General features: G+C 35.4%; 1 protein-coding gene across 1 annotated transcript; it reads left to right on the top strand.

The window, feature by feature from the left end:
• The first annotated feature begins 24,529 nt into the window (after positions 1-24,529).
• On the top strand, positions 24,530-26,950 carry LOC131077859 (uncharacterized). Its single transcript, XM_058015453.2, has 4 exons — positions 24,530-24,972; positions 25,102-25,214; positions 26,302-26,420; positions 26,553-26,950. The coding sequence occupies exons 1-4, from the start codon at positions 24,804-24,806 to the stop codon at positions 26,641-26,643; spliced, it is 492 nt and encodes a 163-aa protein (XP_057871436.2). The 5' UTR covers positions 24,530-24,803; the 3' UTR covers positions 26,644-26,950.
• Positions 26,951-27,325: the final 375 nt, after the last annotated feature.

Here is a 27,325-nt window from a genome sequence, read left to right as displayed (position 1 = left end):
TGTGATCATTGCTACGGAGACCATTCATTCTATGGAGTCATCCAAGGAAAAAGCTATGTTTATCAAGTTGGATATGGCTAAGGCATATGATAGAGTGCAGTGGTCCTTCCTTTAGAAGATCCTCGGGGCTTTTGGTTTTGCTGATGAGTGGGTCCAGTGGGTTATGAGTTGTGTCACATCTACTTCATTCTCTGTGCTTATTAATGGTGACCATACAGAGTTGTTTGGTGCTTCTAGGGGTCTTCGCCAGGGAGACCCCCTCTCCCCCTATTTATTCATTCTTCTGGCTGAGGCTCTGGGAAGGCTAATCAAGCATGATGTGGGGCTAGGTGTTATTCAGGGATGGAAATGGGGTAATGACTTGCAGCCGAAATCTCATTTGCAGTTTGTGGATGACACGGTCCTTATGGGGCTTGCTCAGGTCAGGGAAGCTACTAATCTGCGTAAGGTCTTGGATGTTTATCTTGCGGCCTCGGGCCAGTTGATCAATGAGGATAAATGTTCAATCCTCTTTTTCAACACTCTTGTTGCTATTCAAAGAAGGATTTCCCTTATCTTGAGATTCCAAGTTGGTGCTTCTCCCCTAATTTATTTGGGTATCCCTATTTCTCCTAGCAACCCTCCTAGGGAGACCTGGCAGGGTATCCTGGATAAATTTCACACAAAGGTTGAACATTGGACTCATAGATGGCTATCCTTCGTTGGAAGGGTTCAACTGATTCAGTTGGTGGTTCAGGCTCTTCCAATCTACCGATGTATGCTTCATGTAGCTCCTAAGTGGTTCCTGAAGGGACTGGATTCTCTGGCTAGGCAATTCTTATGGGCAGACAATCTTTCCTCGGTGTGTAGCCCAAAACAGTCAGGGGGGCTTGATTTAAGGCAGTCTGTTCTTTTTGGGGAAGTGTTGGCGGTTAAGCTTTACTGGAGGTGGTGTGTTGAGCAGAATCGCGGCTGGGCTAGGATTTTGGCCAACAAATATATGTAGAGGATCCCGATGGAGGAAATCCCTAGATATCCGCTGGAGGGAAAGGGATCTTCGATCTGGAATACTCTCAAGAGGGGGGCCTCTCTCATTAAGGATGGACTTTTTTGGATTTGTAGAAGGGGGGAAGAGGTCCTTTTCTGGAATGACTCTTGGGATGGATATCCTCCTATCCTGGACCAGTTTCCTAACCTTGGGAATCTGTGCTAGAGATTTTTGGAGGTAGGATGGTCAAGGGTGAGTGACTTTAAGGTTGCTTATAGGTGTGGTCGGTTGGAGTTGGAGTGGTGGAAGGTCCCTAATGAGTGGCCGATTGTTGAAATGGAGGAGGAGTGTGTTGAGTTGCAGGGCATTTTGGCGAGTAGACATTGTAGCTCCCTCAAGAGTAGGGATGGGCTTGCTTGGCTTCCAAATCCTAGGGGCACTTTTACTGTGGCCAGTGGATACCAGGAATTGTTGAACTAAAGACTTAAGGGAAGAGAGATGAGCTAGTGGAAACAGGTGTGGAATAATGTTTCTTGGCCGAAGTGTAATTGCTTCGCTTGGACTTTGGCTTTGAATAGATGTCTAACTTGGGACAATATCCACAAGCAGGGATTTCTGGGACCCTCTATCTATGTTTTGTGTGGTTATGGGAAAGAAGATTCCTCACACCTATTCTTTAGATGCCCTTTCTCCCAGCTTATTTGGCATTATTGGTGGGGGGCATGGAAGCATCCTTGTGTCCACGCTAATTCTCTAGTGGAGTTCTGGAATAGTTTGGGCAAACCTCCTATCTTGTCCCCCTTCCTCCAGACTGTCTAGTAAATTGGGCCCATCTTCATTTTGTGGCAGATCTGGCTCAAGAGGAATAGGAGGATTTTTCGTGAGGATAGATTGTTTGTTCAACAAGTTTGGAATAGGATCATTGCTATGATCGGGGAGACAGTGGAAGCTAAATGTGAGGTGAATTTTCCACTGAGTAGAGACGAGGCAGATATGGTGAGTAGGCTTGGCCTACAGGAGTTGTCTCATGTTTCAGCTTGTGTCAGGAGAGGTAGACGGGCTATGAAGAAGGTACAAAGGGTGGGAAGGTGGATTCCCCCCCTGGAAGGGATTCTCAAGGTTAACATTGATGGCTCATCAAGGGGGAACCCGGGCCCGACTGGAGTTGGTGGTGTTGGCAGGAACAGCAGGGGGGAGGTTGTTTTCCTCTTTTCAGTGCATAAAGGGTGGCAATCTAATAACATTATGGAGGGATTTGCGATTCTCTATGCACTAGAGAGGGCTTGGGAGTTGGGTCGAAGGAAGGTGATTTGTGAATCAGATTCACAAATTATTGTTAACTTGTTGAATGGTCATAAGGTTAGTGGGATTCAGTGGCAGTTGGTTGGGATTGTCCAGCAGATTCTCCAAATTAGTACTTTAATAGAATAGGTGTCTTTCATCCACATCCCTCGTGAATGGAATAGAGCAGCTGATTGCTTGGCCAAGTGGGCTTTGGATCATGATAGTAATTGGAAAGTTGAAGGTTGGGAACATCTCTCTGGGGATTACAGCCCAGACTTGCAGAAGATTCTTACTGAGGACATGGAGGGTTATGAAGTTGGTTAAGTTGGGGTTGGATTTGTGGCTTGTGTCTGGGGCCTCTAGGCTCCGGCTCTCTCTATAATTCTCCTGTTAAATTTTCAATAAAGTTTTTACCCCATTTATTCAAAAAAAAAGTATTTGAATATATTTAGAACTTGACTTCAATTTTCAATTTGGTTTTTGAAATCATGCACATGTAATTGAATTTGGAAGAAATTAGAAGAATGTGAAATTAAATGAAATTAATTAAATAATTTAAAGAAACTATTTAATTATTTAGAAATGGACTTTAATTAAATAATAAAGATTATTTAAATTAAAGGATTAAAATCACAATTAATTAAATGATTAATATTTAATTAATATTTAGAAAAGGGTTCAATGGTTAATTGATTAGAGATAGAAATTGAGAACAAAATTATTTAAATAAAAAAGATTATTTAATTTATGGAATTAAAAAGAATTAATTTAATAATAAATATTTAATTAATATTTAGAAAATGGTTAAATAATTAAATGATGATAGAATAGGAAATAGAATAATTAGTAAAATGATGAGGAAATATGAAATTAGAAGAATATGATTAATTAACTTAATTAAATAATTAAAGAATTATTTAATCAATTAGAGGAATAATTAGTACATGATTAATGAGACATTTTTAGGTGTCTACATTTGCCCCTCTTTGAGATAAAGTAACGATGTTGTTTCAAAGAAAACCAAAATTTTTGCCCCAGTATGCCCCAGTGATACTTTGGGTGTAATGCCCCCTCGAGAGATTGTTTGTGCATTAAAGGTATGAATGATCTCTCGAAAAAAGAAGAATAGTTAGTTGATTAGAGATAGAGATAGGTGATGTGGAGATGATATTGAGATAGAATATGAGAGAATGAACCTTAGAATGAAATAGAACAATGCTAGATGAGAATTAGAAGCAATTGAAGATGATTGATAATGATTTAGAAAGAGATTTTGAGAAAAGAATCAGCAAACTAGCAATAAGAAAATGAGATGAGATAAGAATGAAATTGAATGAGTCACGAACCTATGTCATTTATTTTATTTCTCAATATATATTCATCACTGAGCCTTATTATTGAACAATGAAGCTTAGCACATCAGGGTATAAGGAACCAAGATGTAAAGATATCTCATTGAAGAAACAAACACATAGCAGCCAAGTAGCAAACAAAGAAAAAGATAATGCCCATCCTGGCTCCTCTAGTCACTTGTGGACATCCCTGAGTAGCATAGGAACATAATCTATCGCCAAATGATGAAAGATAAAGACTGACTCAGACAAAATTCAGCAGCTATACTGACCTTGTGCCTTCGTTCTCAGTTGCTTGATGTGATGGTTGATAATGTCTAAACTTAGAAAGTTGCGGATCTCGTTTAAAACTGATCGGTCTGATTTCGAGTGTATCCTCTTCTCTTTAAGACAAGATAATGATCACTTTGATATGGATATGATATGATTGATAAGACTGTTTGATCAATTGATTGCAGATGTTTGATTGGATAGTTGTATCCTTTGTTGACCTTGTGCAAAGCGTTTGTTGGATATCTGCTAGGGTATTTGTTTCTTGCAAGAGATTTTATTGCAAGTTTTTTGTTTGTTTTTTTTATTGCTTTTTTTATTTTTAGTTCTTTTCCAAGAGATTTTTTGATGTTTTAGGATTATGTGGATAGATATTTGAATGTTTTTGATATTTTTTTATGACATTATATGGATGTTTTTGGTATTTTTGAGCTTTTCACTGTTTTTGGATTTTGAGTTTTTCAGTGTTTTTGGATTTTTTCGAAGGACATTAGATGATTTTTTTTTAATTTTTGAAGGATTGTTTTACAATTTTGGGGATTTTTTTAGTTATACCCCTAGCGTGCAGAACAATATGACATGATGATCTATAGAATTCATATCAAGACAATGAATTTTTGACATGACCTATGTTAATGCAATATGCATGATGAGCATGCATTTCCTATTCGAACAAGGTTGACTGTGTTTGTTGTATCATTTGTACTACACCAATTGAAATGGAGGTGCAAAACATTTCATAGATAAGCGGTCAATCAATCCCTAAGGTCCTTGGGAACATTCAACTCAACACACTTAGTGAGTAGGATTTACAAATGGAGACGCGGAAAAATTCCCCATTGATTCTTGAAACTTTGATATTCTTTTTCCCATGTGCATGCAGATGAGTTAAATCCTACTCTTGTGTTCACTAAAGATCCGTAGCATCGTATATGACTAGATACATGGATTATCCTAACTTCAAAATCATCCCGAATAGAGCCGCGCTGCCAGCAAGCTTTTAGAGCATGATATTTTGGTTATATATCATTTCTCTTTTTGCCTTGAGATGTATATTTGGCATAGCATTTTTCTTTTATTATTTTCTTTCCTTGACTTATAAGTAATGAAACATACTTGGGTGTGACAATTATAGTGGTGCTGAAGTAGAATTTTAGATTTTTCACTAGTCATATAATCAATTAGGTGTCTAGAATGAATTAGAGATTTATTGTGTTTGAGATATAACAATTGATAGATTTTGTGTGAACAAGTCTCAAATAGTGAAATCACTACCCAACCATAAGTAAAAAGTCGTCACAAGGTAATGTTGAAAATGAATGACCTTAGGATCTTAAAGATTTCATGTCCGAATACCTAAGAAAGGAGATGACCTTTGTTTCTCGTGAATGCAAACAGATGATAAACTTGGACAGTTGCCTTGTTTTATTGATGCTGCTATATGAAAATGAAAAAACTTTTGAGAATGTGACTTCTGAATATGATGTGCTTTGGAAAGAAACTATATGTAATGCAGTGTTATGAATAAAATGGTATGCAATGTAGAAAGTAAAACCTAAACCAACCCAACCCTTAGATATAATATCGTTTAAGGTGCATGTTGTTCATTGGTCTTTGTTTGAAGAGTCGGATAAAGATGTATTTTCCAATAGGATATATAGACTCAGCTAATTGTACATGTTCACCATTTCCAATGTTGATTTCTTTAATTTTTGGATTTTGTGGATCATCGTAGGGAAATCCAACTCAAGAACCCATGAAGTCAGCTATAGCCTTATGATTTTTAATGAAATCCAACTGTTGTAGATTCTCTTGCCCCCAGTATTTCAAGTGTAGGTATATGAGGCAAATAGATTCTTGTTCTAAAGTTGTGACATGAGTGGGTGTTATGTTTGTTTTTATTAATGCTCTTGAAGAGGAAGATGAAGCAATTTGGGTGTTGATTTCATTGATAACGGGTTTATGAACTTGTGTAGAGGGATTGGGATCACTAGGAGAAATGGTAAGTCTATTTGAGAGGGAATCTTGTGAAGAACATGGAGGATTGTGATGTGGAGATGAAGGGATGCAGAGATCTTGATCAGGATTTGGAGAAATAATGGGATCTTGTTTAGGACATGAAGGTAAAGGTATACTTTGATCTTGTCTTAGAAAAGGATTATTATGAAGGATGGAAGAGATGTCTTGATCTTGTTTAGGAGGTGGATGTTGGATGTGACTTGAAATGACACTTTGTTCTTGAGATGGAAGGGTTTAATTAAGAATGGAATAGAAAAGAGCAAGGGGATCATCATAAGATTCTTGGTCAGTGGGATCTTGATCAAAAATTGGGTAGGATGGAAGTGGGTGTTCTTGATATTTATTTGTTTTGGGACTCATTTATTCTGATTTTGGATCGGGAGATTCTTGGAATGTTTCAACATTTTGGCTTGATGAAGAAGGATTTTGAATGAGATGCTTTGAATCATGACTTGAATTAGATTGGATTTGTACAATGGATAGCCCTTGGGAGGTTGTGTTATTAGATAGAGATGGCATGGATTGGTCTTGTGTGACTTCAGGGGATGATGAAATGGTTCATAGATATGGTTGATTTGGGCTTTGGTTGAAAGGGATTTGATTTTGGTTGAAAGATGTTTGATTTTGGGTGAATGAATTTTGATTTGGACTTTGGTTGAAAGGGGTTTGATTTTTGTTGAAAGAGGTTTGAATGTTAGGTTGGTGTAAATTTTGATTTGGAATTTGGTTGAAAGGGGTGTGATTTTGGTTGAATAAATTTTTAATGTTGGGTTGATGTGATTGGTTGATTGATATAGTGAGTTGAAAGAAAAAGAAGGTTTACATGACTCTAATGTTGGTTGAACTGAGGTAGGAACAATTTTGTTGAAGAATGAAGGTTGGCATGTCTAAATGTTCACACAAGAAGAAGAAGGTTGGCCTGATACTAATTCCCTCGTGGTCATTACTTCTCTCATCATGTTTTCTAACTAGCCCTTATGGTTATCAGGACTAGTCATGTCTGTCACTTGTTGTTGCAAAGTTCTAATTTGTTGAGCTAATATTTCTATGGATGGCGATGGAATAGGAATAGAAGGGATGAATCCTCCACCTTCCCTACGAAATGTATAATTCCAATCCATGATGTTTTCTTGTTTGGTTTGGACCTAGGATCACATCATGTAAGATATTTTCTCCATTTCTCTAAATGTGACAATGTTTTATTGAACTTGACCAACTTGTTTGAGTTGAGGTTTAGTTTGACTGATCCTCTGATTGTGTTTTGGATGTTTGGGGTATGACTTTGTAGGATGATTATGCAAATGATGACGGACTAAGACAAACATATATGAGGATTGTACAAGGACCTAGGATGATAATGAGGGCGTTAATGAAGACTATGCAAGGACTATGGATGATAGTAAGAATGTAAATTAGGACTATACAAGGACTAAGGATGATAGTAAGGAAGTAAATGAGGACTATGCAAGGACTAAGGACGATAGTAAGGACATAAATGAGGACTATGCAAAGACTTAGGATGATAGTAAGGACATAAATGAGGTTTATTAAAGGACTTAAAATGATATTAAGGACATAAATGAGGACCATGCAAGGACTTATGACGATAGTAAGGATGTAAATGAGGACTATGCAAGGACTTCATAGGGTCACAAGTGTATAAACCTTTGAGTTTTGACATTTCAAAAATGGACTTTGTTTTTCATTAATTCTGTGTATAGGACAAGTTTCGTGGTTTCTTCAAGTCTGATAACAATTGTTTGGAGGTAAATATAGCTGACTGAACTGGTTTTTCAAACAATCTTAGAAAATTCAGAGATACGTAAAATAGGGCCTGAAATAGCCCAAAGGACTGACTCAATACTGGTCTGACACAATGATACATAAAAAAGAATAGAATACAATCTTAGGCTGGAAAGTGGATACCATTCAATGAGGCCCTTACGAAATACCGAGACAAAATGAATAGATAGAGAGTCTGGCAGCACGATACACACTTCTCGAGCATGCCAGTCTCTCTTACACCGAAGCTCCAAAGATCTTATAGCCGAGGGATTCTTGTATCATAATGTAAGGTACATGAAGGGTATCTATGGGGTACGATCCGCACTCCTGGAATCATTGATTGTAGGGTTTTGGGCTACTAAGTTGGTTCTTATTATAGGATTTCGAGAGGTCCCGATCCAACGATGGATTCTCAAAGCAAGCCACTTAAGACTTTAGTTGATTTTATTGGGTTAGGGAAGGCCCCCACATACGTCAAATTCACTCAACAATCTAGCTGACTAACCAGTATATTTATATAGCGACTCGAAAAACCCGCTCGAGAATACGCTGGGAGAGATGATATCCCCAATGCATCCCAATTCGAAGTACCTTTGTGGGATGATGAAATCCTCAGTCAAAGATACCCCTCACTACATTGAATAAAATAAAATTGGATGTCGTTGTCACCTCCTTCCTTTCTCCCAAGCCTTCGAAGGCGGGTTGAAAGTTATTTAATGCAACAGTGGGTCCACCCGAAACACGATAAAATTTCTTAACCTTAAGAAAACCAAATGTGATTTAATCTAATGCATCCTGATTCACGTTCATTTAAATTCCCAAATTGAGGTGTTGAATACGCATGTGCATGTCCATTTTAAACACCAAATTTAAATATGAAGTCATGCATGTCAATTTTAACCATTGTTGATTTTAAGCCCAAATCGAAGTGTTATACATGCATGTCAATTTTAACCAATGTTAATTTTAAGCACCAACAGATGAAGTGTGAGAAACTGCATGCATGTCCATTTTAACCAACGTTAATTTTAAGCACCAAAAGATGAAGTGTGAGATTATGAGTGCAATTGATCTAATACTAATCTGATCCTTTCTGTAAATTTGTCATAGGCTGCAAACAGATGATTAGCAGTTAAATCAAATCAACAGAAAATAGAGAATAAATAATTGACAGAAATGAATGTGTGACAATACCTGCGCGATTGTGTGACTCTGACGGAGCCAATGCATGAACATAACAGAGCGAATGCATGATCCTGACAGATCGAATGCATGACACCCAATAGATCAATTGCCTAATCTAAACATGACGATTGCGTGACAGGGAGGCAGATAACACAAAAAAAATAAAAAATCCACCTAAACCTGATCAGAAACTTGCAAAACCAATTGTGAGGCCCTAGCTAAATCTCTCATCATCCATTCAATATTAATCAGATCATATTTAACTTGATATGAGAGAACTAAGATGTTATATCTATCAAAGATTGTTTGATTTTCCCAATCTTGTCTCTGCTTTTCTGCTTGGAGAACCCTTTGATAGCATTTGGCCTATCTTCTTTGTTCCTTTATCCTTCTAGCACCGAAAATACTAATTGTACCTTTCGTGCCATAAACTATTACAATCAAACAACAATTTTTCCTGTGAATGCGTGATAATTACAGAGCAATAGCGTAATAAAGAAATGTCGATTGCATGACGATGTAAGGGCGATTGTGTGATGGGTTTTGCATGAATGCGTAACCCTATCTGTTCGATTGTGTAGCCTTGCCTATGTGATTGCATGATGATGTAAACATGATTGCATCGTGATGAGACCAGCTTTGAAATCCATGCAAAACCTACAAAAAATGAAAAAATTTGTACAACCTGCAAAAATCACACATGAAACAAAGAATGTTAATTAGTTGTTGTTCACGTCGGGTTCACCAAAATGTAGCATTCTCAAATACACCATTGCTAAATAGGAAATAAGGACAATCATGAATCCTTAACTATCTAAGAAATTCAAACATAAAACCAATGAAATAGACGCAAAATGGAATTAAATTAAGCAATATGAAAATCCCTATTATGCATCATAGCTTCCATTGTTCTTCTTCTCTCTATGGTATGATGGCTCTCAGATATTGCACTGACAACCTGCAATTGACACAAAGATTTAAAGTTCGTGATCTAGAGTAATTGTTCAGGATTGAGGAGGAGGATTGAAAATGGAGATGAATGCTCAATTTATAGATTTTTGGATGAGATTGATTGAAAAGGTGGAACAGATTGATCAAGAGGTGGAACCTAGGTGAGCTCACATGATGATTGATAGTTGAACTGTTGACTTGGAGGTGAAACAGAATAGATTGAATAGATTAATTGAGTCAATTGATTGTGAAAAAGCTAACTGAAAGAAGAAAAAGAATGATTGGAGGAAATTAAGAAGATGACAAAGAGAACTAGAAGATGGAAATAGAGACTGGAGAGATAAATGATTTAATTGATTGATTGATTAAATTAAATAATTTAGCATGTCCTTGCACTTTAACTTAGATTTTCAATTTAATCTTTGCATGATATTTATTGAAATAATTGAATTCATTTAATTCAATTTAGTATTTGAATATATTTAGAACTTGACTTTGATTTTCAATTTGGTTTTTGAAATCATGCACATGTAATTGAATTTGGAAGAAATTAGAAGAATATGAAATTAAATGAAATTAATTAAATAATTTAAAGAAACTATTTAATTATTTAGAAATGTACTTTAATTAAATAATAAAGATTATTTAAATTAAAAGATTAAAATTACAATTATTTAAATGATTAATATTTAATTAATATTTAGAAAAGGGTTGAATGATTAATATTTAATTAATATTTATAAAACGGTTGAATGATTAATTGATTAGAGATAGAAATTGAGAACAAAATTATTTAAATAATAAAGTTTATTTAAATTATGGAATTAAAAATAATTAATTAAATAATAAATATTTAATTAATATTTAGAAAATGGTTAAATGATTAAATGATGATAGAATAGGAAATAGAATAATTAGTAAAATGATGAGGAAATATAAAATTAGAAGAACGTGATTAATTAACTTAATTGAATAATTAAAGAATTATTTAATCAATTAGAGGAATAATTAGTAGATGATCAATGAGACATTTTTAGGTGTCTATAGTTTCATGTGTGCATTTTTCCTTCAGAACAATCAGTAGCTAACTGAGACAAAGACAAAGTATTTAGCAGAGTAGAGATAGTCAGAGATTCAGAGCCTAACCAAAACTTATCTTTGCATATTCAGATGTTGATTAAGAGTTCATTTCATTGTATTTACACATTGTAAACAAATTGTAAGTCAGTGAGACTTCCTTGAGGGTTGTAGCCCTCCAAGCAACTTAATTTGAGCAGTGAGCTCTAGGAATTGATCCTGAATGCAAGTGCATTCCCATCTATGTAATATTTATGTACTCCTAGCCATAGTATATGAATATTGTGAGTTCCAGCCCTAACGTGGTTTTTCCCTTTCTGGGTTTCCACGTAAAAATTCCAATATTGTGTATTTGTGTATTTATTGTTGCATTTTATGTTCTTATCTGTTATACATTAGTAACCAGTGGATAAAGAATAAGTTTGTGGTTTCAATTTCTGGTAGATCACTGATTCACCGCCCCCGCCCCCCCCCCCCCCCCCGCTCTAAGGGATCTCTGATTCTAACAAGAAGAAGATCCTAGTTTTTTTAGACCAATGCGCCCTAGTCCAAGACCAGGGCGTGGCGCCTGGGTCCTTTGTGTTTTACAACTTTTTCTGGCAATTCAACATTTCAGAGTCTTAGGATCCAGATTCCAGAAGTACACCTCTCTGTGGTATCAAGGACCAAGGCATGGCATTTTGGTCCTATTCAGCCAGCCTCCAATTTCAGTGATAGGTGCACCTCTGAGTTCCTTTTCCTTCTCTGTACTCAATCTCTCAGTTTCAGATTTGCAAATTTTTAGTATTTTAGTTTACATTTGCACTTTTTCTTATCTCCTTAACCTAGTTGATCATTTCATAACATTTCTTCACATCTCCTCTTCATAGTAGCAAAGGAATAGAAACCCTAAAGATATTCCTTGACTCTCTTTTGCAAGTAGTTAAAGTGAATCATCTCCTTAGGCTCTTTCATATTCCAATGTGTGCGTGAGAGTGGGATTAGGTCTTAGTCTACTTGATTCTATTTTCATCCTACACAAACAAATCTTCCAAATATCTCCAAAAAGGTTCTACATTTACCACACACGACTAATTAGAGAAAAATACATAAGTTGGCTTCACGAGATAAAGCATTTTACTTATACCAATCCATTTTACTCAAACTTTTAATCTGGATAAAAAGTAAGACTTGCAAACCATCACCAAAGAAACATAAAGTACTAGGGAATAAATATCAATGATCCACAACACCTTTTTAGTACTAGCAAGTCAAGGAATGCAATGCATTCCTCCACAACATCCTGTAACTCCATTATCCCAAAACACAAACACAAATAACTTTTGTAGTAGAACAATTGTTCATCTGAAAAATTAAGATATGAAGAGATTGATCACCCATAACCATTCCTCTCCAATCCACACATCCATCTGATACATGTCCATTACAACCAAAAACCATCAGACAAAAATATTATTTATAAAAATATTGTTTGCGAGAATTGATTATGTGTTGCATTGATGGCAACACCGGTTGTTTTGGTTGTTTATCAGTTTTTGGTTGGTTCTGGTAGAGTGGTTGGATTATGATATTGATCTGGTATGATTCAGTATTCTTTGGTTTGTGGAATTGGTTTGGATATGTCATTCATGCTATAGAGATGTGTATCATGATTAGTCGGTTCGAGATTTGATGACTCAAACACTATCATTTATTCTAGTAAGCCTTTTGGTCACTGGTAAGGGTTTTACCGGAAGATCTTTATTGAAGATCTTTTTATGCACGTGATAAGTGGTGTTGGTGTGTCTTCTAGATGCCTTTTGGGATTCTCTTGGTTATCTTGTTTGTATTCTTGTTGATCGGTGGTGTTGGATTTGGTTTATGTCGACCTATTTTGGGTCTGGTGTTATCTAGGTTATGGACCAATTTATGTAACGTGTTGGAGGATGTTCTTGATGCATTACCAACTGGATTTAATGATTAATTTATATTGTTTTTGGCCTAAGAAGACTTGGTTGATCATTGGATTGCAGGTTTATGTTATGAATGTATTGTATTATCTTTTAGGTGGCCGACCTAATTGTTTAGATCCCAGGTTGGTATAAATATGATGTGAGATCTCTTTGTAGATCATGGGCATATGGGTTTATGGGATATATGATTATATGTGTGAGAATAATGTTGTAATCATATAAATAAGTTTTGGTCGATCATAGGTGATCGAATTGGGTTGGTAAGAGAGGTTTAAGACCTCTAGTACTAAGCTTAACTGGAACTATTCTCAGGCATAGGAGATGTTATTTTTGTAGTTCACTCTTCTTTTCGGATTGTAGTCTGGATTTATTTTGTAGTCAGTGAGGCTTATTTTGTGTTGAGCAGTGTGCTCTATGCTATTGGTCTTCCTGCATGTGTAGGCCCCTCATATTTTAATCACATACTTACTGCAGAAGTATTATCTAGCTGTGGGTAGGCTTCCCACCGTGGTTTTTCCCTTTACCGGGTTTTCCACGTACAAATCTTGGTGTCATGTATTCTGGATGGATGGTAATTATTCTGTGATTTATGTTTATGTTTTATTTCTATATTATTCATTCTGGTATTTGGTTTATGCATTCCAGCATTGAGTTTATGTGTTCCGGTAAGAAGGATTTGAATGCTTAAAGTTATGCAATTTGTTGACAACTGAATCACCCCCACCTCTCAATTGTCCTCCAGTTATTTTAGTTGTCTAATAATTGGTATCAGAGCTTGGTCCTCTCTGTAGAAGCTTAACCGCTTGAGGAATATCCTATGACATCTAGCAATTCAAGTTCATCAATGCATCTGCAGCTGTTTTCCAAAGAGAAATTCCTAGGCTTGATGGAACAAATTACTAGGTATGAAAGATTCAGATGGAGACTCACCTGAGATGTTTTGGAAAGGAAATTTGGGAGATCACTGAGAAAGGTGTAACATCTTTTAATCCAGAATCTAGCAATCCTCCTCCGGAAGGTCTAGATAAGGAGCTTGAGAATGATTGTAGAGATAGAGATGCCCTTTTGTGTGCACTTTTTGATCAGCAAATAATGGGACTAATTGACAAATCAAATGCAAAGGCTATATGGGACAAATTGGAGACTCTGAATGAAGGTGACCCTACTATTAAAATTGCTAAACTTGATGATTATCGGGTGAGGTATGAGAACCTAAAGATGGAAGAAGATGAAAGGATTACTGCTTTTATGGAGAGAGTAAATGAGATTGTTTTGGGAATTCAATGTTGTGGTGGATCTCTAAGCGAAGATGAAATAGTTTCTAAAGCACTGAGAGATTTGCCACTATCTTATAATATGTCTACTATAATTAATGAGCTGAGAACTATGGCAAACACATCTGTTAATAGGGATACCTTGGTTGGGAAACTATCTGCTTTTGAGCTTGATGAATTTGGACCTTTTAGAGCTATAAAATTTGAACTTGCTTTTCATGCATCTACATCATCTACTGGAAAGAGTGATTGAAAAGATTTATATGTGAAGGAGCTAGAGGATATGAAGAAAGAAGATGAAGAGTTTGAGAAACTTGAAGCCTTATTTGCTAGAAGAGTACCTAAAGGACCGACAAGAAGTAAGTATAAAGAAATATCACCTTTTAAATTCTTTTCATGTAATAAGATGGGTCATTTTGCATCTAGATGTCTTGAAAGGAATTCAAGATTTGAAGAAAGAGCTCGAAGATCTTTTAGGCCTAACCATGATTATCAAAACAAGCATAAGTACAAGAGAAACAAAGACAAATCATGTTACTATGCTGATGAGGAAGGTGTGATTGATTCTGATGATGAACCGACACAAGATTCAACTAGTGGATCCGACAATGGAAAGGAATAGGTATTTTTGGCTATCAAGGAAGATGATCTAGTACCTCACGAGAAGTCCCTTGCTGCTAAAATTGAAGACAAGGATGAATGGGTAATTGATAGTAGATTTTCACATCATATGACTGGAGATGAAAGTAAGTTCTTATCTATGCAAGAATTTGATGGTGGTCTTGTTAGATTTGGAGATGACAAAGCACGCATGATCAAGGGAAGAGGAACAATATCATTGGATGGTAAGCATAACACTGATAATGTTTATTATGTTCAAGGTTTAAGGCATAATCTTTTGAGTGTAGGACGGTGGATAAGGAGTTTCAGTCATAGTTCAAGGATGGAAAATGCAAGATTATCAATAGATCTGGATTGGAAATTGCAACCGGTACACAAACTAAAGGTAATATCTTTCATTTGAACTCCAGCGAGAAGACATATTTGATTGGAAAAATTGATGAGAGTTGGCTACAGCATAAGAGGTTATGTCATGTGAATTTTGATTGCATTGTGAAAATCAGTTTTACTAAGGCAGTTAGAGATATATCTAAGATTGTAAAGCTTTATAATTCGGTATGTAAGGAATGTCAAATGGGAAAGCAAGTTAGAACTTATTTTTAGAGTATACAAGACAAATCTAATGATGTTCTTGATCTTAATCATACTGATTTATGTGGTCTTGCTAGAATCAAAAGTTTTCAGGGTGACAGATATTTCATGCTAATCATTGATGACTATTCAAGAATGATGTGGGTTACTTTTCTAAGGGAGAAGTCTGAAGCATTTGCAAAGTTTAAAATCTTTAAAGCTAAAGTTGAGACAGAGACAGGATTGAAGATTAAATGCTTAAAGTCGGATCAGGGTGGAGAATTCACATCTAGTGAATTTAACAGCTATTGTGAGATGAATGGGATAAGGAGACAGTTGTCTGCACCCCAGACACCTCAATAGAATGGAGTTGTGGAAAGGAAGAACAGAACTATCTTGGATGCAGCTATAACTATGATGATAGAAGCTAATCTACCTCATGTCTATTGCAGAGAAGTTGTAAGCACGATGGTATACACATTCAATAGAGTTCATATCAAAGGAGATACTAGTAAGACACCTTATGAGTTATGGTTTGGTCATACATCGACAGTTAAGTATTTCAGAATCTTTGGTAGTAAATTCTATATCAAAAGAGATGATTCCATTGGAAATTTTGATCCTAGATGTGATGAAGGAATATTTCTTGGTTATTCTAATGAAAGCAAAGCATATAGATTTTATAACAAAATATTGTAGAGAATTGTGGAGAGCACAAATGTCAAAGTGGATGAGAAGAACATAAGTCAAATCAGAACTTATGATAGAGAACCGACAGTGAAAATGATCATAACTGAACTGGTAGCACCTACACCGGAACAGAATGTTGAACCAGTTACTCTGGTAGTATCAAAAAATTCAACAGTAACTGAAGATCAGGACAAATGAACATAAAATCAAAAGCCTCCTAGGTATGTAAGGTTGAATCATTCAAAAGATCAGATCATTGGAGACAAAAACAAAGGAGTGATGACAATTTGAAGGTTGGCAACTGATGAGGTATGTTTTATTTCTCAAGTTGAACCGACATCAGTAATTGAAGCTTGTAAAGATGAATATTGGATGAAAGCTATGGAAGAAGAACTAGATCAGATAGAAAAGAATAACACATGGACTTTAGTTCCCTGACCTAAAAATAAGAATGTTATTGGAAGAAAATGAGATTTTAGGAACTAAATAGGTTTTTAGGAACAAATTGAATGAGGATGGGAAAGTTGTGAGGAATAAAGCTAGATTGGTTTGTAAAGGATATTCTCAAAAGGAAGGAATTGATTATGACGAAACCTTTGCACAGGTAGTTAGGATTGAAGCTGTGAGATTATTTCTTGCTTATATTGCACATAAGAACTACAAGGTTTATCAGATAGATGTTAAGTGTGCATTTCTCAATGGAGATCTTGAAGAGGAAGTAATATTGAGAAACCTAATGTATTTTCACTTTCATATGACAAAAACATGGTTTGGAGGTTAAAGAAAGCCTTATATGGATTGAAACGAGGCCCTAGAGCTTGGTATGCAAGACTGGATAAATATCTTTTGAAGCTTGATTTCAATAAAGGTCATAATGATAGTAATTTATATTAGAAGATCATTGATGATGACATATTAACTATTGAGGTCTTTGTTGATATCATTTTTGGAGGTGAAGATAAGTTGTGTATGGAATTCTCTAACAATATGAAGAATGAATTTGAGATGTCTATGATTGGGGAGATGAAATTTTTCTTAGGTTTGCAGATTACTCAAACCGATAAAGGTATTTTCATCTATCAAACTAAGCATGCTAAAGAGTTGTTGAAGAAATTTGGTATGGAAAATTCTAAACCTGTTAGTACTCTGATGGTTACAAGTGAGAAATTGACAAATAATGATGCATCTACACCGGTAAATCCTACAAGGTACAAGTCTATGATTGGAGGTTTGTTATATCTGACTCAGATTAGACAAGATATAATGAATGCAATTTGTATTGTATCAAGATATCGGAGTGATCCTAGAGAAAATCATTAGAGTGTGGTGAAAAGGATTTTTCAGGTATTTGCAGGGAACAACTGAATATGGTTTGTGGTATCCTAAAAATGATGACTTTACATTATGTGCATATACAGATGCAGATTGGGATGGAAATGTTGATGATTGGAAGAGCACATCTGGTGGAGCTTTCTTTCTTGGAAAGAAACTTGTTTCATGGATCAACAAAAAGTAGTCATGTACTTCTTTATCTACTCCTGAAGCTAAGTATGTTGTTGTTGCTACTAACTGTACACAAGTTCTATGGATGAAGCAAATGTTGAAGGATATAAAGGTGGATTGTAATGAATCGGTAGTTATTCACTGCAATAACTTTGCTGCTATTGATATATCAAAGAATCTGGTATTTCATTCTAAGACAAAGCACATATCTATCAAGTATAACTTTTTGAAGGATAAGGTGGAAGAAAATGAAGTCAGACTGGTTTATGTAAACACTAAAGAGCAGATTACAGACATCTTCACTAAACCTTTGCTTAAAGAATCATTTGAGTACTTCAGAGATAGATTGGGGGTTTTTGCCCCTCTGGTAGAGACTTGAGTGATGATGATTGGCATCAGTCTGGTATGCATTTATCAGAGCTATTACCCATTCCGGATTGATGTGGTTGTGCTACTACTCAGGGGGAGTAGTTAGTTGTAAGAATCAGAGGATTTATGATTTTTCTTTGATATTTATGTCAGATCTTTGGCATTGATGTCAAAGGGGGAGAGTTATTCTAGTGAAAAACATAAGGGAGAGATATATTCATTAGGGGAGTTTGGTTTAGAACTTCATTGCTATATCATTCTGTGGGAGATTGTTGGATGTCTTCCATAAAGGGAGACTTGTTTGGCATTTCTTGGCACTTGGATGTTTTTCACATCTAGTGTTGCCATCAATGCCAAAGGGGGAGATTGTTGGCATTTGGAGGAATTGATTGTGTGTTGTATTGATGTTTAGTCATTGATGGCAACATCAATTGTTTTGGTTGTTTACCAGTTTCTGGTTGGTTCCGATAGAGTGGTTGGATTATGATATTGATCCGGTATGCTCCGATATGATTTGGTTTGTGGAATTGGTTTGGATATGTCATTCATGCTATTCAGATGTGTATCATGATCAGTTGGTTCAGGATTTGATGACTCAAACATTATCATTTATTCTATTAAGCCTTTTGGTCACCATTAAGGGTTTTACTGACAGAGCTTTATTGAAGATCTTTTGATGCATGTGATAAGTGGTGTTGGTGCGGCTTCTAGATGGCTTTCGGGATGCTCTTGGTTATCTTGTTCGTGTTCCTATTGATTGGTGGTGTTGGATTTGGTTTGTGGTGACCTATTTTGGGTTTTATGTTATCTAGGTTATGGACCAGTTTATGTAACGTGTTGGAGGATGTTCTTGATGCATTACCAACAAGATTTAATGATTGGTTTATGTTGTTTTCGGCCTAAGCCGACTTGGTTGATCATTGGATTGCAGGTTTATGTTATGAATTTATTGTATTATCTTTTAGGTGGCCGACCTAATTGTTTAGGTCTCGGGTTGGTATAAATATGATGTAAGATCTCTTTGTGGATCATGGGCATATGGGTTTATGGGATATAGGATTATATGTGTGCGAATAATATTTTAATCATATGTAGAAGGTTTGGTCGATCATAGGTGATCGAATTTGGTTGGTAAGAGAGGTTTAAGACCTCCGGTACTGAGCTTAACCAGAACTGTTATAGGCATAGGAGATGTTATCTTTGCAGTTCACTCTTCTTTTTGGATTGTAGTATGGATTTATTTTGTAGTTAGAGAGGCTCCTTTTGTGATGAACAATGCACTCTAGGATATTGGCCTTCCTGCATGTGCAGGCCCCTCATATTGTAATCACATACTTACTGCAGAAGTATTATGTGACTGTGGGTAGGCTTCCCACCATGGTTTTTCCCTTTATCGGGTTTTCCAAATACAAATCTTGGTGTCATGTGTTCTGGATGGATGGTAATTGTTCTGTGATTTATGTTTATGTTTAATTTCTATATCATTCATTATTGTATTTGGCTTATGCATTTTGGCATTGATTTTATGTGTTTTGGTAATAAGGATTTGAATTCTTAAAGTTTTGTAATCTGTTGACAACTGATTCACCCCCCACCCCCCCCCCCCCCCCCCCACCTCTCACTTGTCCTCAAGTTATTTGAGTTGTCTAACATTATTATCATCATTCTTATTGAGCCATAAGTTCATCACCTTGATCATTTACAAATAATTCAAATTTAGAGTTTTAAAAACCAAACCATAATCAATTCCCAATCTTCCCCTCATTTTGAGCCATAAGTTCACCACCTTGATCATGTCCAAATAATTCAAATTTAGACTTTTAAAAACCAAACCATAATCAATTCCCAATCTTCCCCTCATTTAGATTTGGACTTAAACAATATTACATAATCTCACACTACATCATCCAAACAAATACACTTCATCCCAAAAAAAATAATTTTCATTATAGAAACCATAATCTCTTTCCCATTATTTCGGACTTAGAATTCAAAATATTTTTACATAATCAAGATCTGATCTTCCACACATCCATAATCATCTTCTTCACATTTTCATCCCCAACTTTCACTATTAACACTTCAATCTTGATCCCCAATATTTCATCCATTCATAACCATCCTAGTTTCACTTTTTATCACCAATATCTTCCAAATAAAATTTAACATCATCATCTACTTTTTGTTGGGAAATAGGTGTTGTGCAACTTGCATAATAATGTTATAGTTGTAATATTTATTTATTATGTGAATTTCACATGGACATGTAATGTAATATTTATTCATTTGATGTTGCACATGGGTGTGTAACATGTTGAGATTCCTTGAGATATTCTCGGGGCCACTTGATGTGCAGTATTGTAACATTGGGATTATTACATTATATTATAATTATTTAATTTTGGGGAAAAATATTTAAAAAGAGAAAATTGAGTACCCAATATCAAATGTGGGGTCAAAGGGTAGTTAGCACATGGTTTTGTCACATGGTTTTGTGGCACATGGTTTTACTTTACCACTAGTTGTTTTTGTGTGAGCTTGGATCTATATAAGCAAGCACATGTTTAGTGGTTAAGGTTGGTTGGTGGTTTTGGGCTATCATTGTATTGAATCCTTTGGAGGTTTGCATTTGTGAGGCATGGCATGGGATGTGTGGATTCATGCTTGGACACATGGGAATGCATTGGAGGGCTTGATGATTCATAGGTATTCTATGTTGCTTTTATGACTGATTAATACAATGGAGTATGGATGCTTTTGGAGGATGGGTTTTTCCCTCATGAGGATTTTCCCAGGATATATCTTGTGTTATCTTGTGGCTTGTCTATTTTGATCTTTTCATTATGGTGATTTCATAAGCTTGTATGCATGCTTTTCTCTCATGGGTTATGTAGGAAATGGATTATTAGTATGTGGGTTAAAAGCATTATTTCTTAACACTTTTCAAATCCAAATCCAATTTCAAATTGGTGATCAAACCTCCATGACTAATTCCAATGCCAACTCCCATGATGAATCAACATGATAATCTTAGAAAATTCTCTTATGTTGTCATAATCTATCATAGCCAACTCACCAACTTGGGCACTCTATTTTGCCTCTATTATCCCCTTTTGAATATATCTTATAATGTATCATAAAATACATCATAGAGTTGGTTAAAATTTAACTCTACTTTGTAACTCCTTACAATCATGCTCTTACATGTATCATAGAATCTATCATAAGTAACCATCACATCTTAAAATATCATACTAATATTGGATATTTTTGTAACTTCTTAGACACATCACAAAATATCTAACATGTGGCTAAAAGTGTCATTTTAAAGTGAGACACCCCCTTCCCTATATGAGAACAATATAATAAATAAATATGATAAATAATTAAATATGAAAAATTGGGATGAAAGTTTGAGAGACATTTCCAAACATTTATCCCTAGTTAAACCAATAGATACATGTATAAGCTTGCACCACATAGAGATAAATAATTATGTGCTTATATTCATACACATGGTCATTCTACAAATTGGTGCATTGCATGGAGACATAAATTTCAATATTTTCTTGATAAATGGGAGATAAAAAATGAGCACACTCATAAGCCGACAACCCCCTCATCTATAATGTCCACCATAACACACTCCATGGTGAGGTAATAAATTAAATAAAAGAGAAATCATATATTGTGTAATAAATCACTAACATGTTTATAAAACATTATCAACAAGAGACATTTCATAAAATAAAAAATCAGAAAGAGGAAAAGGTGAGATAAAAAATGAGTACACTCATAAGCTGACAACCCCCTCATCTATAATGTCCACCATAACACACTCCATGTTGAGTAATAAATGAAATACAAGAGAAATCATATATTATGTAATAAATCACTAACATGTTTATAAAACATTATCAACAAGAGACACATTTCATAAAATAAAAAAATCAGAAAGAGAAAAAGGTAAAAATTGACGAACATTATGATGATACATTTTCGGATGATGATGGCTCTCATCAATTTACTTTTTGACGAATCAAATTCTTTATATACTATGTACCTACACACCCATATTTTTTGTTTACACTTTGGCCTCTTACTTATGTCTTGCTTGGTGTGCCTCCATGCATCTTCTTTCATACTTTATCTTCTCCCACTTTTGGGCATTTTCTTTCCTTCTTATTTGAAATTTTTACTCTTATGCTTTTCTACATCACCCTTACTTGTTGATATGCCCTTGCATCCCTTATTCTTATGTTTTCTCATGCCCACAATATAAATTTCTCGATTGCCTTATTGATTCTTTCTCTTATATGTATCCTTATGATTGTCCTTTTCATGATCTTTGTTTACTTTTACTTCCCCTAATTATCCACTTGTGTTCCTAGCTTTCATACATTATGATCATCAAGTCACATGCTTGTTATACTTATCTTTTCTGGACCATTGAATTCAATTGAATTCATGAAGCTTCCACAGTCCATAATGATTTGGATTTTGTTCTTCTGGATTTGATTTCTAGACCATGTTTTTTCCATCTTTCTTTTGTGTCTTTTCATGCCCTTATTTTATGCCTAACTAGTTCTTGCACTCATTGCTCACACCTTACGTTTCTATATCATGCTTTCATTTTCTTATCACCCTATTATGCTTCCATTCCTATAGCTTCCTCATAGAGAAATCCTTTTAGATAGAATGCATCTTTCCTTCTCCATTCTTTGTTGTGATATAGTTTTTTTTCCTTACATTGGGGGGGGGCTATATTTTCCCCCTTTTTTTTTTACTCACATATCTAATTATCTTGATCTTTGTTACCACTAGGGACCTTTTGCTTTACCTAATCAGTTATGTGTATGTGCATGCTATTTGAGCCACAATATATTCCTCTTGTAGTGTTCTATCTATTCATATGGGTGTACTTTCACATTAGGGATTGCATCACCATTTTCATTAATCTATATTCCTTCATGTTATCCATCCCATGTGCTTATAAAACCTATCATTTAATAGGTTTTATCTTATTGTTACATGATGCACTCATGACACCAATTTACTTTACATGATACATGTGTTCTATGCTTAGATTTATTTTACAATTTTATTTACTATTTTCCAATTTATTTCACTTCCTTGCATATGATGGATACAATCAATTAAAGTAGGGCATATCCCATTGCTAGAACTCCTTTGTTAAGTTTATAGATGATTACAAATATTGATACAAGGACTCCTCATTGTGTCTAGGTAAATCATTACCATTTTATATTATAGTATTTGATGTGCCATGTCATCCTATGGCCATTGTATAAGGTGAAGCATCACTATACTACTTTCCATAAAAGCAATTTTATTCAAATCCCACTCTCTCCTTCTCATGGTTGTTGAAAATAAAATTACGGTTATGTTTATTTTCATGAAAAAACTACTCATTACACATATTTTCTCTAGCTTATAGGTTTTCATGGAGCACGCATGCCAAGGGATGAATACATGCAATGAGATCTCGAAGGGTCCATTACTTTAGACATGTTTTTGAGTGCTCATGAATTTACTCTTTGATACCTATTCATATTAGGATTTACTTACTATATACATGTTTGTGAGTGCCCATGAATTTACTTTAAGATGCATGTTCATATTAGGATTCACTTGCACTTTAAAGTAGAGGAATGATGTAAATTTGTATACCCATGCTAATCCCCACTTAATTTTGGGCTCATTTTGGGAGGAGGACTCAATACAATTACATATTAACAAATGGTGCAATCTTGTGTAAATTTGGTCTCAATCTCAAATCTTTCACCCTTCTCCATTACACATATTCTCACACATTTGGCCTTAACCCATCTACATTTCCACACATGGCTACATATCTAACATTCCCACATCCGAAACACTTATCCTCCACTTTGATCCTATCACTTCCTTGTTGCAGGTCAATCTCGCGAGTAGAGGATCAATCTTGCAACCACAAATCTACCCCCTAAAATATAAATGCAAATTTTGTCAGCTCCAACTCATTTCCTTCCCACCTTGAGTTGACTTGGTACACATTCTACACAATTTGTTACTATGTATCTTAGAATTTAAAGGCAATATATTTATCATCCTCTCGTATCTTATAATAATTAAAAATCCTATAGATTGAAGGGAAGAATCATTCTAGGAATACTTCAACTAAAGCCAAGTGAAATGTGATGCTTCATCAAAGATATTCATTCTCCTCCATTCTTAAGCGATGCACTTTCATTCCTTCACATTTAATTTCCTAATGTAACATTTTTCAATTATCACTTCTACTAACACAATTTATTAAACTAAATCAATTTATACTTCAATAATTATATTTTTATAATTATACTAGTTTAAACATAGGGAAAGGATATTTTCCTTTGCACTAGTCTAAAGGGGTGGACCATGGAATTATATATCGTGAATGAGTAGAGTGTGCCTGTCCTTTGCACTAGTCTAAAGGGGTGGACCATGGAATTATATACCGTGAATGAGTAGAGTGTGCCTGCCCACTGGATTGAATTAATTGACACCCATTTCCTTATTTTTTATTAAAAGAATAACCCACTTGAAAAAAAGTAATCCTGTGGCTGCAAGGAATTAATAAATCAATAGCATTCTTTTTCCTTATCCCTTTCTAATCAAACAAAAGTTTATGGCCAACATGCTTGAAGACAACAGTCAGTCACTGTACAGGGTAATTACATACATGAAATGTATATTGCAGATACCATAACAAAACTGCCAAAACTTTAAAGAAACAGAAGCTCATGTAACGCTCCCGTTTCTCTCTTTCTGTGGATTATAGCACATCGATTTAACGGGAACTAGTTTAAGAGCAGATATAAAGAATTTTCTTGTCCTACTTGTACAACTAAGCTAAATTGCAGTGTCATAGTAAGAAGACAAAAGGAAATCTATGGAAAAAGAAAACAAGATAAGGGTGATACTGGTAGGCATGGATGAGAGTGAGGAGGGTATCCATGCTCTTCTATGGACTCTCTGTCACCTCTGTACTGAGAAAGATAGGTTGATTATCATCCATGCTCAGCCCACTGCATCTTCCAAGGCCAAAGGTCTGGCCCTATGTCAGTCACTACATTTTTGCTCATTTGGGTTTCGGTTGGATTTAGATTTAGATATTTTTATCATTTGTTTCTGATTTTGTGATTAGCATTTGAAGAGGCTGATCTCTGATCTAGTTTTTATGTTGGCAGATTCACTTGTGTCATTCGTGGCATTAGACACATTAAAGATATTTGAAGAGGATATTAAGAGGTCTACGAGGAAGCTTTTTGCCACAGCAATGGAAAAATGCACAGAAAAACATGTAAATTTGATCATATTCATTTAGGATCAGTTCAAAGCATAAGCTGTATTTTGAATGGTTGTATGAATTTCCTTCAATTTTGTGAACTCCTTTGTATCTTCTGCTTAGTGAGTACTCAGATCCCTAAGATCTTCCTATTCAAATCAATGTTAGTCTGATATTTCTTGAGTAGTCTTTAGGGTTGATTAGATTGAATATGTTATGGCACCCTTTATATAGCTCCTGAAATCAATGGATCAGCATCTTTCAGCTTCCTGTGAAAGCCAAAGCACATTGGTCAGGCCCATCAATAGTATTTATATGTGAGATGTTTATGTTTAGGTTGTGTTTTGAAAAAAACGAGGGGGAATCAGTAAGGTGCAGCCCAGCAACTTTGAGCTCGCACTCTTGCAGAGTGCTCGCAGTTCAAGACAAGGCGAGTCCCTCCTAAACCCTTCAAGCTGCAGACCAAGCCCAAACAAGCCTACAGCCAACTAAATCAAGGTGGAGAGAAACGATCTTGGGATCTACATGGGACACACCCAAAGCCCTTAGCCAACTCTGCCATCCCTTCGGACTTTTTTTTATGTGAAATGTTAGTAGAATCTTGGTCAACCACAACTGTCCCCTCAATGTCCACGATGCCAATGCCAAATTACCAAGTTCAAGGTCTTACAACAATCTTGGTCTAATTCATAAATTGTAGTCTTTCTTTTTTGACTTATTCCAAGAATTACTCCCAAATCCATGAACTACAATTTTGGGTCCCATCCTCTGCCTTCCTTGAACCTTCCCTACCCTTCATCTTTCTTCCATGGTATACTGAACCACATCCATCATCTTAGCATAGTCTTTCACCAATTCATGAAGTGTAATCTTGAGCCTTTTTCTCTGCCATTCTTACTTATTAGAGAGTCCAAACGAAGATCAAAGTAAAGTTCTGCAATAATATATCAATCTGGAGTCTTGAAGCCTTTATTTTTCTTCTTTTCTTCTACTTTTTAAAGCACCAATTAACAAGGTCTGAATATTGACATCCATGAATCCATAAATTCGATAATTTCTAATTAGAATGGAGTTTCATGCACCATTTCTGCTGCTATTGCAGGTGGTTCCAGAGACAAGGGCGGTGAATGGAGATGCCAAGGGTGTCCTCTGCAATGCCATGAAGGACTACAATGCTGATGTGCTAGTGTTGGGAAGTCATGGAAATAGACCTATTAAGAGGTATTATTGCAAGACAATTTTCTGGATTGACTGTTACACTTGTCATTTGCTATGTACATTGTCTCTTCTTGTCATGGAAAATCCATGAGTTATTGTGAATTTGGTTAATGATTTGAATCTTGTAATTTACAGGTTACTTTTTGGCAGTGTAAGTGAGCATTGTGTTCGGCATGCACATTGCCCTGTTATTGTTGTCAAGAACCAGAAAAGCAGAGCTCATTGATAATACTATATTTGAATTTTTCTTGTAGTAAGTCATGATCCAGCTTGTGGTGTTTCATTTTCTCCAGCTTCTGCATTTGTGCACTTTGCTACCTAAACTACATGACCTAGGTTCATCATGACAGGGGAGCTTGACTTTTCAGTGTACAATGTTCATCTGTATTTTGTGGATCATCCTATACTTAGAAGAGAGAGCTTCTGATATTTTGTTTTGCAGTATGTAAATGCAATATTGAATTCATGTGCAACTGATTTTATAAATTTGATTGTAGAGATGATTTGGGCTAATAAATTGTTCAATTTGTAAATTATTTTCACATTTGATTGATATTCATTTTCCTTCAGATATATACCTACTTTAAGAATTCTTTCCCATTACTCTTCTGCATATCTAGGCAAGGAATGTATGAAGTTCATGCAAATACATTTTGCAACTAATATGGACACTATCTACTTTTGTAATGTTTTATCTTATCAAATTACCCAATCTGTGAATGTGAGTGAATCGTGAGTGCTTAGGTAAAATTCTGCAGAAAGCAGCTTACCACAAGGAAAATTTTTGAGTTTTATGTCTTGAGATGAGTCAATTTAGCACTTGATTGGGGTTATATATGTACAATAGTTAACAAAATTTGTACATCTCATCCATCACCCATCTACATTTCTTGGATGAGATTGCTATT

Source organism: Cryptomeria japonica, chromosome 9, assembly GCF_030272615.1.
Source record: "Cryptomeria japonica chromosome 9, Sugi_1.0, whole genome shotgun sequence".
Classification (NCBI taxonomy): Eukaryota; Viridiplantae; Streptophyta; class Pinopsida; order Cupressales; family Cupressaceae; genus Cryptomeria; species Cryptomeria japonica.
Note: the sequence above shows the minus strand (reverse complement) of the source record. Positions and strands in the feature narration are given on the sequence as shown.

What these genes read in the sequence shown, in the direction of transcription:
- LOC131077859 (XM_058015453.2), top strand. Translation starts at nt 24,804, where the DNA reads ATGGAAAAAGAAAACAAGATAAGGGTGATACTGGTAGGCATGGATGAG. An exon ending in GGCCAAAGGTCTGGCCCTAT is followed by an intron (nt 24,973 to 25,101) that starts GTCAGTCACTAC and finishes TTATGTTGGCAG; the next exon opens with ATTCACTTGTGTCATTCGTG. An exon ending in GGAAATAGACCTATTAAGAG is followed by an intron (nt 26,421 to 26,552) that starts GTATTATTGCAA and finishes TGTAATTTACAG; the next exon opens with GTTACTTTTTGGCAGTGTAA.